A 15,526-nucleotide genomic window follows, 5' to 3' on the forward strand; every position below is an offset into this window, starting at 1 on the left:
CTGCAGAAGTCTCTATCGATTGCTACCCTTGGCAGTCAGACTGCCCTTGAGGGACACGGGGCACTTCCAGTCTGCTCATTTAATCACTACTACTTTAAAAGAGATTCTTGAATGCATAAAAGTTGCATATTACTTATATATTCCACAATAAAAAACCTCACACCTCGTAAACGTGCATTGAAATCGAGTTTTCGCTTTGGCTATCTAAATAGATGCAACCTTAAGAGCGGCCTCAACAGCTCTAATCACTTTCAATGTTCTCTATTAACTGCTTGAAACGAAACCGGCCACAAAACACCAGATTCAGAGTTGGTGAAGTGTTAATTGAAGCCAACCGATACGATACTCGCAGAGACCGATTCAAGAGCAATTTCATAAGTAAGTTCAATGTTAAGGCACTTAAGAGTTGTTAATTGCCGGACAGACCAGCCCAGACCCAGACCCAGACCCAGCCTGATGCAGCAGTTACTTTCATAGTTTGTTGGTTAGTGGGTTCGGTGGCCATTAATAGAATCTTGGACAAGAAATTTACCAATTAAAAGTCACGATGATAATCGCAGAAACTAGTTAATCATCATCATCGTCAACAGTGGCAGTATCAGCATCAGCATCAGCATCAGCTCTGGCTTAGCCTTAGCTCCATCATCCATGTTGTCGTTGTCGTTGCCGTTTCGGTTGATAACTTTTCGCACTTGGCCAAACTTCCGCAGAAGGCGAAACGAAACTTTCATTGAACAAGACTTCGGAATGGAGACGCCTCGTCTCGACTCGACTCGACTCGCCTTGCCTCGAGTTGAGTTCAAAAACTTCAATTAGCATTAATCTTGTTGACAAAATTTGTTTGTGCAAATCAACAGAACAACAAAGACAGCGGCACCGGCAACAACAAAATTTAGATACAAATACATATATTTATAGAATGCTGCTATTAAAGCATCGATTCTGTCGATGATTTCTGGCGTGGCACCTCCTTTCACTCGACATCCCAGCCAACAGCCTTGTGGCAGGCTGCCCATGATAGTGGCTCTCACTTCAGCTCTGGCTGTGGCTGTGGCTGTTGCTGTGGCACACTCTGGTCTCTGGTTTTTGTGGTGCTCCCTGCACTCCTTGATTTTATGATTTTCCATCATGTCCGCAATATAGTGCGAGTATGACTGCATGCAGTACACTGGCAGAGGGTATCATGGTTTCGCATTCGTACTACATATAAACCATCCATGAAGCAGGTTCTCCCCCACTCTTGCAGGGTATTCGCAGCTTCGTCCTCCCGGTGGTATGCTCTCCTTTATTGTTTTTGTGTTGATTTTATTTTATTCCATTTTATATTATTTTATTCGGTCTTCTTTTTTGTGGCTACTCGTGGTGGAATCAGTGGACCCGAGGCACTTTGCATATCGATATGATCGGCATGTTATCCGCTCTGGCCATGGCTTTGGCTTTGGCTATGGCTTTGGCTTGGACGGGTCTCTGGCTTGGGGGGACTTTTGCATTTCCACGCGTCCAGTCCTGGCTGTAGACAGCAATTGTTCTGTAAAAGCCCTGCCACCGGCGGCACTTGTGTAATGGCTTAATCGGTTGCATGCATCAATTAAGACTAACATAAGGGCTGGGGGGACTTGTGTGAATGGAAAGTTAATTTGCAAGCAAATCGCTCAACCGGTTGACTAATCAATAGTCAAGAATTCCCCAATAAGTATACGGTTCGAACGGCTTACGTCAAGACCAAGCGGTGGCTAGGGTCATGCACCGAATGGCAATAAGCCAGTGTTAAATGTAGGAAATTAGCAGGGGCATGTAGAAAATTAAATACTTAATTCCATAGCAGGGCTGTGTGGCTTTCTAAACCCATTTCCATTTCGATCAAGTTTTATTCCATTTTCGATGGAAGGTCGCCTGCGAATGCTGTCACGTAGAGTGTCGAAAATGTTGGAAGATTTCGAAACTGGGACTGGGTCGCAATTGGTAACCGCGGCACAGGAACAAAACTCGCACACACGTCTCTCGTCTTGGCACACAGGGTGCGTAATGCATAACAATGTCACCCAAAGTGAATCGACATGAATCGAATGATTTTCAGTGTCTGATCGGTGGATAGATGGCTCGATCGGTTCGGTTGGATCGGCAGTGGCACGTATGCGGAACCCGTTAGGTGCGCAACCGCCACCGCCACCGCCCCCGCCTCAACCCATGAGCATCCCATTCTGGGCCCAATTTCTCTACGCGTATTTCCCTTCCGTAGTTTTGGTTGTTGCCATGAGATTCTTTTCTTGGGGGCCGAAGCCGGGGCCGGGGCCCAAGACCGACACCACACCTCATGGCAGTACAAACAACTTTTATTTTCACATCTATCTGTTAGATACCACGTACAACTTGCCAGCGTACGTGCGTTATGATATTTTAAACAAATATTTAAAACAAATTACCAAAGCACAAAAGAAGCACGCAAATGTGTGTGGCTAACCAGCCAAGGAGATGGTGGCACACAGTGGTAACAGATCGGATGGAAAGTGGGATCAGAGGTCCACACTGGCTAATGAAAGAAGAGGCTCTTATTACCGAAGACCAATTGAAGCTTTCACTGTTTATTGTCGGTTAAGGAAAGGGTTAAGCTCAAAAGATATCTTGAATTCCGACTGAGGTTAAAGGATGTCAGAGAACTCCCTCATTAATGCAGTAATTTCTCAGTTTACTTGTTGCCTTCTCCATAATTGAAGTAATTGAAAGTAACCCTGACTTTAGGTTAAGAGTAAGTAAAGTCAAGGCTGGCAACTGCTAGAGAAATTCAATATCATTGTTGAATACAGGAAGTGAGCTTGAATTCAGGTTCAGGCCATACTCGGACCGCCTTTTCATATGAAACCCTAACCACTGTCCCCTTCCCATTGGTTCGTTTATGAGCGGGAAGTTGGTAGCGGCTTGTTGGCTTATAGTTAGTATCAAGAGCTGCCGCAGTAACCCCTACCCCTTTACCTGTTCTGCCGGCCAGTTAGTGTTTTGGTCAGTGTGGCCAAAAAGCGCACACGAAACGCGCTTAGCCGGGTTTGGAATTTGCGAAGAGATATGTATGTACGAATGTGAGACAGCGGTCAATGGTGGCCAGTGCGTGCAGCATATGGCATGGGGGTTGTCACGGGGTGGCAGGGGGTGGCGACTGTCGTATGAGTTGTGCAAACAAACCGAAAATCCCAAACGAAGTAAGGCAGCAATGTAAAATGCTTCGTAAGCCGTGTATCTGTGCACGAGTATCTGTGAGATACAAATAGCTTATGCCCGCCAGGCTAAATAGCCAGACTCTAGCCACCGCACAGCATTGCACTCGTGCAACAGCAACTGGAACTGCGTGTGGAATGGATTGGACTCTGGACAGCTCACGGGAACGGATTGGATCGGCTGGCCAGTTTATCAACGTCTGGAAAACCCGTCCCCGCATGACGCGCCTGTCCGTCTGCCTCCGATTTGCAACATTTTCGTGGGGCTGCTGCTGAAATTATGTCAAACCTGTTTGATTGAAACACTGAAAACTGTCTGTAAATTGTTTTTACAGCATTGCCCAGTGTGGTGCAACCACCAGAAAGGGGGTGTAAGGAGCAGCTCCAGCTCCAGCCCCAGTGGGGCACTAGGCACCAGGCACCAGGCCACAGGAACAGGTATCCAACGCAACCAACACCAGCTGATTGCTCTAATGCTGCCTCATTACAAATGCACAACATTAGCATTGGCGACGGCAACAACAAAGGATTTAGGCTTCTCTCCGACTTGATATATGTACATATGTACAATAATGGACTGATATTTGAAGAAACGGGTTTAATGACAGATATTTGGAGAGCGAGCAGCCATTTATTTGATATTTGTATGATTTGGTGGTGTTTAGATATTCCATTTCCTTGATATTTTACTAGGAATACTCGACATTAATTGAACAAGAAAATGTATTCAATACTGTTGATAATAGTGTTGGCAAGTAGGTCACGTAATCTTCTATTAGATGACTCTTTAAAGGTAATTTCAGCACAGATGTTTGATCTGTAGAAGTCGTATTTCAAAGTCCCAAACTTTATCTGTATCTCTATATAACATAGAGAAAGTTTTGGGTCGTCGTCCAATATTTTACTCATATCGGCGCGACCGAGCAAAGCTAGTGAGCCGGGGGTTGGCCAGAAGGACCTCTTCCCTAGTTAGATCTATAATTATAAGTGAAAAGAATAAACATGATCTGATTTCTTTTGCTAGTAGAATACCGATTAGATGGACATCTCATCATGAAGTTCTCTGTCGTAACATAGACTAATACGTGAGCAGAATGAGCTTAGGGCTTAAATTGTTTTACTTAAAAAAAAAATAGTATAAAGAACGGAATACCATTGCATGCCTGTTCACATTTATACATTTATAATTTATATGTATGAATATTCGCAGTGTAAGCTTAATGCCAGCGCAGATCCCCTCACTGGTTGAGTAGGTTCAAAGTTCAGTCAAAGTAGTAATCCCTGGCATCAGTTAAACTTTCAAAGAAATTCCTTTTATTTATTTTCGATGCATTTAAACAATTTCCCATCAAAGAAGATTCGGTTGCAGTTTTATAGGTTTTTTCCATTCCATGATATGTGTGTGTATGTGTCTGTGGTGTGTGTGTCAGTGTTTGTGTGTGTGTGTAGTGCCTTTCACTGGCCAAAAGCAAACCGAGTCGTATGTATGTACATATGTACAATATATGCAAACTGCATAAATGCTTCCTGAATCGAATTTAATTGTATCTGGGCGTCTGTATGCATCTGTATCTGTAACTGTAACCGTATCTCTACGTATATGCACATGCACACATGTGTATGTTCGAGCGAGTATCTGTATCCTCCACTGAGCGATGTTGTCTATCCATCTCGGTGTGGATGCATGCCCGTCCCTGTCCATGTCCCTGTGCCTGTCTGCCCTTCCTGTTCATCCATCTGCTGGCTGCCAACGTTGCGGCTTTCTGGTTTAATTGGCTGCGGGAATATTCCATGTGATTACTTAATGAGCCCCAACTTATGTTTACTACGCGAAACATCGGTTCGCTTCGGCTCGAATCGGTTTGGGATCGCATTGGTCCAGTCCTGTCCGGTCCGGCCTGAACAAAAGTTAAAAGGTTAACAGTTAACAGCAAAAAAATAAAAAAAAAATAACCGAATAATTCCACAGCAGTAGAACAATTGTGGCACTCCCACTCCATTCCACGTAGTTGCCCCACTGGGGCAGGGCGGCGCGGCGCTGGGCGATATGCGGAGGCGTGTGCACGTAGTTTATTATTCAATTATGCATTCATTAAGGAACATAATTAATAATTTAATTAAAGGTAGCACCGCGTAGTGCATCAATTTGTGGCAATGTTTCCTTTATTACTCATTTTCACGCACTCTGACTCCGAGTCGAATCGAATCGAATCGACTCTCCATTCAGTGACTCATTCGGTGGGAGGCGAGGAGTAGGCGAGTGGCAGGCGGTTCCGCATGATCGCTTTAGGAAGTTGCAAGCAACTTGAGGCACCGACTGCTGTACTGTGTCTGTGGCTGTGTGGCATGCGTGACTTCCGATTGAAATTGAATGCCACATCTTACAGTTTATTGCCTGCCAAATCATGCAAATCATTGTTCCATGTGCATGGCCGCTTGGCTTGTAAATGACTTGCCGAAAGTTAAGGAGGAAACGCAACTACAGAACTTAGGTCTCAATGAGTCGATTTATTTCGAGATCTAATGAAATTAGTGAACACATATTGCCAGAGATTTCCTAATTGAAATGTTTTTCAATGTAATTGAACACAGCTTCTGGCTGATCCCTCAAGATTCTCTCTCGCACACTTCCTTAAGTCAAAAGTAGTTCCAATCTCCTAGTCTCCCCCTAAAATATCCCAGAGTGCAGACCTTCTGCCTGATTGAAGGTTAAGTGCCACTCCATAATGTAACCCCCTAAACAAGAGCCGGGCATCTGCCCGGTCTAGGCCACCTCGTCTGCGCTTGGTCTTGGCCAAACTCTAATTTATGTCTTTATGGCACATTACATTCAAGACAATTCACTTGCTTTATAACCTGTTAAAGTAAGTCTTTTACGGCCACATCTGTGCGGCGTTGGCGATGGCATCGGCGGCTTACCGGACCAGCAGCACTTGGCCGGAGATCAAAGCCGGGCCAGACCATGGTAATGACCCAGTTGGCTGTGATGGCAGGGCAAACCTTTTGGCTTGGCAAACCTTTAGCCGTCAATGATGGTTTCATAGCGACATGCATAATTAAAAAGCCGTTGCAGGATGTACAGGGCCCGAGTTAATGTCTAAGTGTGCTGGCCAGCGGAGAGCTATGGACCGGCCTTAATTGGGCCGAAACGTTGACAAACATTAGGCCAAAAGCGAACAGAAATAGCCCCAAAGAAAAGCGAAAACGTTGGCAATATTACGTGCCCCGTTTACCCCACGTCTGGCCATTCGAATGGCTTTAACCTTTCGCTTGGCAATGGCCAAGAAGTGACCAGCTGGTTCTGGCTCTCGCTCTGGCTCTGTTGCTGGCTCTTCATTCAGAAGTCAGTGGCAGAACCAGAATGACTTGCCCAAGACCCAAGCCCAAACCCAAACCCAAACCCAGACCCGGAGCCAGGCCCAAGCTCAAGCTCAGAGACGAGGCACACACAGTCAAGGCATTCAGGTGCATTTATTGCAATTAAACACTTGTTACTGCCAAAGTTGCAACCGCAAAAACAACGCCACATCTAACAAGAAGCCAGCCAGGTTTCAGCCAACTAAGATTAATATTACGGCCGGGCCACGATTCGACAATTCAGCCAACGTTTCACGTTCGTTCGCTCAACGATGCCGTAGCACTCTGAACGATCCAGCGATTTGCTTAGAATGCGACAACCGCCAGACCCCAAATAAAAGCCAAAGTGCTGACCTTGTCAGTGGCTATGGCTACTGCTGGCTCTGGTTGTGGCTCTCGCTGTTGCTGCTAAATCTCGAGTGGTTTTCCTTGTGTTTGATTTTTCAATTTTTGCAGCACAAAGCGGGCACGAACACACACACACACACACACATATACTTGCACACAATTGCATTCAAAAGAAAAAAAATGTGTAGTAAGTGCATCAATTTACATCGAATGAAATGAAGTTGGAAGAAACAAATTGGAAAACACTTTACGTGCAATATACATATACATATATTCATATTTTTCTTTTTTTTTAGAACTGGAATCACATTTGTCTGTATCTGTTAAACCATAATTAAATCAATTCAATTTAGATCAAATGTCTGACCGTCTGTCTAAAGAGCCTCTCAAATATGTAGCTGGAATTTTGAAATTATATCGCACAGCAGCAGTTAAATATTTAATAAGAGTCATATGAAACCATCAGAATTACTCTTCCAAAATATAATTACAAAAATTAAATGAAAAATATGGGATTGGCTAACAGTTTTGGTCCATTTTTGTAAGCCATTAGCTTATAATTTGTTTATTTTATCAGAGTATTTATCATATATAAATTCCCTTGGATGTACAGACAATCTTATGAGCATAATTACAGCTCGATTCACAAGCCAATTGTTTAGCCGCCAACCACTTTTGAATTAAGATGTTCTCAGGCAGATTCAGGGTCAAGAAAATAGAGATATTTATGCATAGCTCATTGCTTAGGTCCGGAGGCATCGCATACCAAATACAATATACAATACAAGCATGTTTTGTGCACCCGTAAGAAGGAGGCAAATGGCAAATGAAAAGTGGCCAAGAGCTGCTTTGGCACTGGCCAAGTCGAAGCTGCATGGCAATATTCGCGCATTTATCGATTGCAAATCAATTTCATACAATTCCACATCTCACGTAACTTTTGGCCCGACTCTGGCCCGGCTCTGGCCTGGCTCTGGGGTGGGTTCCTTCTCTGACGCTGGGTCTGGGTCTGGGTCTGGGCCTGGCTGTGCTACCGTCTCCCGCCTTCGACTCTCGAGTGCAATGCATCGCTGCCGGATTACCCGATTAATGCTGCTTGCATACAAATTGGCGCATTTACGTTCGTATGGATCGACGGTGCTCAGGTGAGGCGCATCCACAAGATACAGACACGCGCCTGCACTCGTTAGCAGAGCGTCTGGGCATTGGTTTTCTTTGGCATTCGCCGCGTAGCTGGCAAATTGCATAAACAACAAACGAAATGAAAACTGCAATGCGCAGGAGACACAGAAGGGATACGGGTACGGGCACTGGCAAAGGTAATGTAGAGTAAGGTGCGAAATATATACTACGCCTCGATATGTGAATGCAAATTTAGTTTTTGATTTTCGCATGCAAATGGCCCGCATGGCATGGTACATTGTCGAGCACTTAAAGTTCTCCACGGTGCAACGCAACTGTCGCCGGCAGTCAAAAGCTTCCGGAAAATCCTAATCAGTATGACTGGCGCTGGGCCAGTGCCAGTGGCAGAGTGCCCCTGCAACATCCATGGAAGAGCACAGAGAGGATGCCACCGAGGTGACAACATAAGCAGACTTTTCGCGGGATTTGTCAAATATTTGCGCTACGTTGCGCTCATTCCTAAAAAGAAAAAAGAAAAAAAATGGAGAAAAGGGAACCAAAAAACTGCAATGTCCCAATCCCCAACGAGTCCTCCTGTGAGGGGAACTCCCCCTCATTTTTTGTGTGTGTTTTTCACGCCTCTTCCAAGGAGAGAGCAAACTTTTATTATTATTTCATTTTTTCCTTCTTTCCGCTCCCCACAGTTCAAAAAGTTTAATGCTATTTGACTTTGATTCAATGTTTGCATTGTGCCCAGGCACATCATCGATTATTTTTCGCTTGACGCCTCGCGGCCCCCAGATCCGAGTTCGGTTGTTTGTGGTGGACAAATGAAATATGTTGGATGCTGGACTGCCCGAATATCCGAATATCCGAATAGCCTCCACACTGACAATCCAAAATCACAGCCACGGCACGGGTGGTGCTGGCACGGGCGCTGGTTGTGGTGCGAGTGCTATATTTTGATAAATTGCGAATTAATTGAATTGCTATGACATGAAATTTAGCAGGGATCCATATGCAATAATTAAAGAGTTGTCAGCGAGGGACTACGTATACGTATACGTACTGTCTGAATGCCACTGAATGACAAGTGAGTTTTTTTCCGTGCCAAGTTTAGAATTTATAAACTAATTGTTGGAAGGTTCGAGCGGTTGATTGCCGATTGTTTCACTTTTCAGATTCCAGAATTTATCAAAACTTTCCATACTGAACTGTGCGAAGTGCTATAGGTATAAATGTCACCTGAAAATAGCTCTTGCAATACTCAGTATTATGATCCTTTTTAAAATAAATAAAAATTTGTATCGTTTTTATTTTTCCTTTTTTTCAATTAATTGATTGAATCTCTGTAGGAGTGTTTGTGTTTGCTCTACATTTAAATTTATTTAAAGCTGTACAAATATAAATCAAAATTGAACCAGAAAATGGAGTACCTCCATGATTTCTCAGCTTAAACGTTTCAGGCGAAACTTCAGATTTGATGCAAATCTTTTCAAGAATTATTACAAATATTAAACAACCGTCTGAAGCGTGACAAATTTCAATTAAACCTCTGAAAACCCCACCAATTTGTAGTTAGATCTTATTTCTTCCAATACCCACACCGCCACCTGATCATTTAGATTTTGATCCGAATAAGCAGTTCGTATGACCCAGAAATTGGTGGCTTCATCCAACCCAATCGCGTTTCTGTGGGTTGGGCTCATTGAAACTCGTTTCGCATAAACAAAATAGTGTAATACTCGAGACCGTGTGTGATTATCGATTCTTTGTAGCCGAAACTCTCATTGCATAGGCGAAACAATGAGTTTCGAGTATTTCCCAATTGCGGTGTTTGTGTATAAAATTTGGGAAATTCATTGAAATTTCACACATATTTTTGGGGCTGTACGAGTGGTGTGTGTAGCTGTTGGCGTTGGCGTTTGTGTTGTTGTTGGTGTTGGTGTTGGTCTCTCCTTGCCAGAGCGAATCCAACTCGTTTTTGGGTATTTTTTAGAAAGCCGTTGTCGTACGTAATAGTAATAGTAATAGTAATAGTAATAGCATTTGTCATACGAGTACGAGTACGAGTACGAGAGCAGATTGGTATAATCCAATCCCAGGTAATTCAAGACTCACCGATTTGCTTGCTCGCTGCCGTCGAGATCCCACGCCCACCGACGGAATGGATTTCGACAAAGGCTAAACAAATTGTAGGCTTCGTTAATCTGCCACTCGGAATCTTCCTCTCGTGTTTCGGTTTCCGTATTTCTGTGCGGGGGGGGGTAATGGATACGAACAATGTTTTTTGTTTTGGAAATTTTGGGTCTATTCACTTTCGAAACTTTGTCAAACGGTTTTTACGCTCTTGCCGCACGCAATGTTGCACAATCTCTAAGTAGTATCGAAAAAACGCGATTCCAAAATTGCGGCAGGCAATGCCAAAAAATTTTCAAAACTGGTTGGAGAGCTTGAGTTGTACTAAAGGGGTGAGCGCGCGCGCACTGATCCGAACCGATCCAAGTGGGGTCCCGAGTTTGAAAAACCAACTAGGAATTTTCCAGACAACGAGAGGAGTACGACTGAGAGTACGAGCGACGAGCGACGATCGACGTTACGCGTTCCAGAACCGCGCTCCTAGGCAGACGAAAGCAGACTCAGCTCGAGCGCGGCTTGCAAAAACCACAACACCTGATGACGCCCGATGATGACGGCGGTTCGGCGGTTCGCTCCACAGTCGGTGGCTCCACAGTCGCAGCAGCGCCGTCAGCGTTGACTGCAGCGCAAGCGCAGCGTTTTTAGTAGGCGGCCAGCGAGAGCGCAGCAGCAGCAGAAATAGCGACAGCGGCAGTAAAAGTCGAATCGGGGGGGCTGGGTTGGGTTGGGATAGAGAGTATCCCAGAATATTTGATAAAGGATACCAGAAAAAAACGGAAAATTTATCTAATCTCTTTACATGAAAGGAAAAGGGATGCTGCCAAAGAAAAACTCCTTATTTTTATTCATTATCGTAAAGCAGTATGTTCATTAAGTTCTCTACCACACACATATAAATATATATCTAGAAAATCTCCAACAATACTCTTGAATGGATACTGGATCTCCTGCAGAGCGTGTGTTAGAATCTTCTAGAGTCAGAAACAATTATTTCTACATCTTACACATTACTGCACATATACACCTTTCCGTCCCGCCATTACAGGGTAGAATTAGCTATGGAAAATTTATGAACTGCTTATCCTGCTCAACTTGAACTTCAACTTCAGAACTTCAACCCCAACCCAAGACCAGACCTGCTCACATTTGATCTGTGTGGCCTGCGTGAAAAAAGGAGGAGCTGAACCTACACGGACCTTAAATTGAGTCATCGCCAGTGCAGTCCACATCCGTTCAGGCCCAATCCTACTTGGTATGCCTTCACCGTTCGCCCGGAGACGTCGTTCGACGTAGTTCGCTCATAAATTTTGCATTTGCTGTGTGATTTTCCTTTTTAGACGCGACAAGATTTCACTGATTTTGTATATACGTATCTACGTATGCGTCTGCTTATAATATATCAATGCATAAGCATTCTACAGTGGGTATTCACTCGTTCGGTTCTAAATGTTGTTGTTGTTGTTGTTGTTTCTGTTTTGTACTTGTATCACAGGTCCGCCATCAATCACGTAATTCCCAGCGTGTTTTGTAGCCGTCCATCTATATCTTGGCATTGTATCTTCTCACAGCGAACAAAGCCAGTGCCAAACGCAAAAGCCAAAAAGCCCAAACACACGAAATCTACGTAATAAACGATGTTTGAAACAAAAGGCCCATTAACGACAAATATAAAGTAAGAGAAAATAAAAAATATTTGCGAGTCCATCAGTGCATATTAATTATGGCCCCATCAAAAGGTACTCAAGTGCACACTTCTGTAGCCGATCCGATCTTGTTCAGCTCTCCTCCAGACACCACTTGGCAAAACACTCGTTCAACATGATTCACTTATCATTGGCTTTGTGAGGGGCATAATGAAGTATTGGGGTACGTACTACGTACATCAAGTATTTTGAGAGTTCAAAGTACGAAATTATTTACTCTCGTCATCATATGTCGAAATTCGATATGTAAATTGATTTCTTCTAGATCATTCCAATCTTAATTGGGTAGTTCTGGATATCAATCATACTCCTATATTACCTTTCAGAGCATTGCTTATTCTTAAATGCATTCACTCCATATTCACTCCAGAGAGTGTGATCTTCAACTTTGTCTTGATTTTGGTATTAAAAACAATTATTCAATATTCAAATGAATTGAAATTCTCCCAAGACATGATGCAAATAATAATAAATAATGTAATAAACAAAAACCAGTTTTTGAGCATCCAATAACATTGTGTCATAAAAAGTGTCAGCGAAAGTTAACCTTGTCATTCCACCTTCGCTTAAGAACTAAATCCAACGGCAAATATCAAATCCATCTAAATGGTTGCAACCACAGAATTGCCCAGCTTCATCGTGATAATGGCCAAAGCAACTTGCCAAGTCATTCCGGTTTTTTGACCATATTCGCACCCAATTCTGACAGATCAACAACAAACAAGTACACGAGTAACAAAAGTGCCAACCAAAAGAAATCAAAGTCAATGTCTAGAAGCTGCAAATCCGAAAGGTAATTGCCAAGGCAAATTTCGTGAGTTGGGTGGGAGACGGGGGGGCACCGACTCAAGTTGAGTCGACGCGAAATTCGCTCGTCACTGCATAATTATAGGAGATTTCGGAGCGATGAGAGGGCTATGTATACTACCGGCTAGTTGTGGGTAATTTGCCGTTCCTGGCGTGATTTAGTATTGACTCTTGTGTGTCAGGCTCCTTGATTTATTTTATGGCTGAACGCGAGCTCCCGGTATCCCGGTAGTCCCCCCTCCTTATAAAAATATCAGTCACGATAGAACGCAAAAATTACCGGCACATTGGTTGGAAAGTGTGTGTGTGTGTGTGTGTGTGTGTGTGTGTTTGTGTGTGCGGTGCAGTGGAGTGGAGTGGCTGAAACACACCGACATGGATGAACGGAGCGGAGCCCATTGAAATTCAGAGCGGGTTCAAAGACGGTCGGCCACGGCAACAAATCGTGCAAACAACAACTCACCGAATTGCATAGAGCAACATCTTCATGGAGGGGTACGTACGGGGACTGGGATTTCGTTGGGGCAGAGCCGGGCTGCTGGCCGGGATAGCGATAAAGTCCCCAGCAGTTCCAGTCGCCAAAGCGATTCAGCTAAATGCATTCCGAGTGCTTTATTGATTGGGTTTCGTGTGTGTGCCAGAGCAAAAAGTATAAAATCTATTAATTTTGCTGTGGGGATAAGCAAATGCATCTCAAGTGGCTCTGGCTCTGGGTCTGGCCCCTCACTGTGACTCTGGCTGTGGCAGCGACAGTGGCAGTGGCAGGCCAAATGGCTGACGTCGACACGGCCGAGACGCAGACACGGACATGCCGCTCTGTTGACGTTGTTGTTGTTGACAGGTGTTGACAGTGCAACGAGCCATTAATGAAAACATGGAAATGTTTAGCCAGTTAGTCAGACAGTTTAGAGATCAATCTGACTAACTGATACTCCAAATGGCTCAAACACAACCGCCAAATCACTTGACCTTTGTCACTACACAACATGACATTCAACTCTACTCATGAATTATTATTGCAAAATATTGTAACCCTTACATGCACATATTGTGTGTACATATGGTTTATATCTCCGCCTTACCCCGTGCCGAATCCACAATTTCTGCTTAATTACTTTAAAAAAATCAATGACTAAACTGAGAATATACCAAATAGATCCACCAAATCCAATGAACTTTGTCTCTAAAACTTGACTTCCGACTTTTGTCCGACTGCTACCTAATGGTGTGTGTTTTTGCTTTGCGTAATAATGTTTGAATTGCATAAGTTTTAAGAAGCAAAGGAGGAACACCTCGCAACAATTAGCCAAGAGATGAGCCCTGAGAGCCCTGATCAATGCCAAAGTGCAGACAGATCTGCCCGAGCCCCTACCCGGGCACCCTCGTTAAAGCCAAGTTAACGCACTGTGACTAAAATGCAGAAGCTTTTAAATAATAATTACGCGATGACGGCCGCAAAGATCAGGTGGAAATACTTAGTCAAGGTACGTATAAATTATGGCGCCATATTGTTGTGTTCTACTAGGAGGGTTGAATAGTTAATAGATTGAATGAATTGTTTAACATTGTCAGAGGTTGAGCTTAAAATAAACTAGATTAAATACGAGTATATATGTGTGCATTGAGCGTTTTCTGGACGGCTGAAACTAAAGGGTATCAGAATGGTCAGCTAACGAGAATAAAATTGATTGATTACCCGGTAATGGATAAAATTCTATAAATATACATATGTATATGTATATCCAAATGATGATATAGGGCAAACAAAAGCGTGGAGACCGTATTAAACATACCACATACACCGTTCCGCCGGCATGAAGAGAGTGCTGACTATTTTTCTCCTGCTGCTGCTCTTGGAGCATTATCAAAGTGTATTAAATTGAATTTGAAGAGCGAGGAATTAGTAATATTTCGAATCTAAATCATTTCAGGGCGCTGTTATATTCAAGATGACGAATGCCGTCTGCGAATCGTACAACAAATCCTGGGTGGAGTTCAATGTTTGTCGCTTGAGGGCCGTGAGTCGGAACAAGGTCAGCTTCAATGTGGATGCCATGCTGCACCATCCGGTCCACAATGTGTTTGTCAAAGCCCAGCTAATGAAGCGGGCCAACGGGTACAAGCCCTGGCTGTACAAGGTCAACTTCGATGGCTGCCAGTTTATTAGAAGGCGCAACAGTGCATTGATTCGCATAGTTTGGGATCTGTTCAAGGAGTTCTCGACGATCAATCATACGTGTCCTTATGTGGTGGGTCATAAAGGTATTGTATTTCGTTAGGGAACTATATAAGTTTCTTTTTTCAGGGCCTTCAGCGGGTGAAAGACTTCTATTTGAGGTCTGAAAAGCTGCCAACCCCTATACCAACGGGCGATTATCTGCTACTCATCGACTGGGTGTTCAACAAAAAGCCGCAGGCTGCCACAAATGTTTACTTTACATTCGTGGAGGATCTATGAAAGAATATAACGTGGCCTTTTTAGTCATTAATAAAACAATTTAGTAGCGCGTTTTCCACATTAACTTATCTTGATTATAGCTAATAATTTACCAAACTATTCAATAGTTTATAGAGCAGAGCATATAACCGAAATCAGACTCCGTCATGCCTGAAGTATTTGCTGGAGCTAAACATTCCTCTTAATGGAAACAAAACAACATCGAACGAATACAAATTATGTTATTAAACAAATTTCTGGGAGGCCTGATCTGCGACCACCACCAGCTCACCTTGTCAACAAAGACGCCGTATCAATAGGTGCAGGCTATTGAAAAATAATTGCCAATTACAGAGATTTAAAATTCAAGTTCCGTTTGGAGGAAAAAAGCAAAAACAGCCTCG

At 43.5% G+C, this 15,526-nt stretch overlaps 2 protein-coding genes across 2 annotated transcripts in view; one reads left to right on the plus strand and one right to left on the minus strand.

The window, feature by feature from the left end:
* Positions 1 to 10,672, minus strand: part of LOC108157434 (fatty acyl-CoA reductase wat) — a 30,583-nt gene extending 19,911 nt beyond the window's left edge. The window contains exon 1 of the mRNA XM_017289488.2: positions 10,158 to 10,672. The gene's annotated coding sequence lies outside the window, so the exon portion shown is untranslated. The remainder of the gene's footprint in view (positions 1 to 10,157) is intronic.
* A 3,458-nt stretch (positions 10,673 to 14,130) lies between these two features.
* On the plus strand, positions 14,131 to 15,194 carry LOC108154608. Its single transcript, XM_017284925.2, has 3 exons — positions 14,131 to 14,169; positions 14,617 to 14,934; positions 14,991 to 15,194. The coding sequence occupies exons 1-3, from the start codon at positions 14,131 to 14,133 to the stop codon at positions 15,141 to 15,143; spliced, it is 510 nt and encodes a 169-aa protein (XP_017140414.2). The 3' UTR covers positions 15,144 to 15,194.
* Positions 15,195 to 15,526: the final 332 nt, after the last annotated feature.

Source organism: Drosophila miranda, chromosome 2 (genome assembly GCF_003369915.1).
Source record: "Drosophila miranda strain MSH22 chromosome 2, D.miranda_PacBio2.1, whole genome shotgun sequence".
Lineage (NCBI taxonomy): Eukaryota > Metazoa > Arthropoda > Insecta > Diptera > Drosophilidae > Drosophila > Drosophila miranda.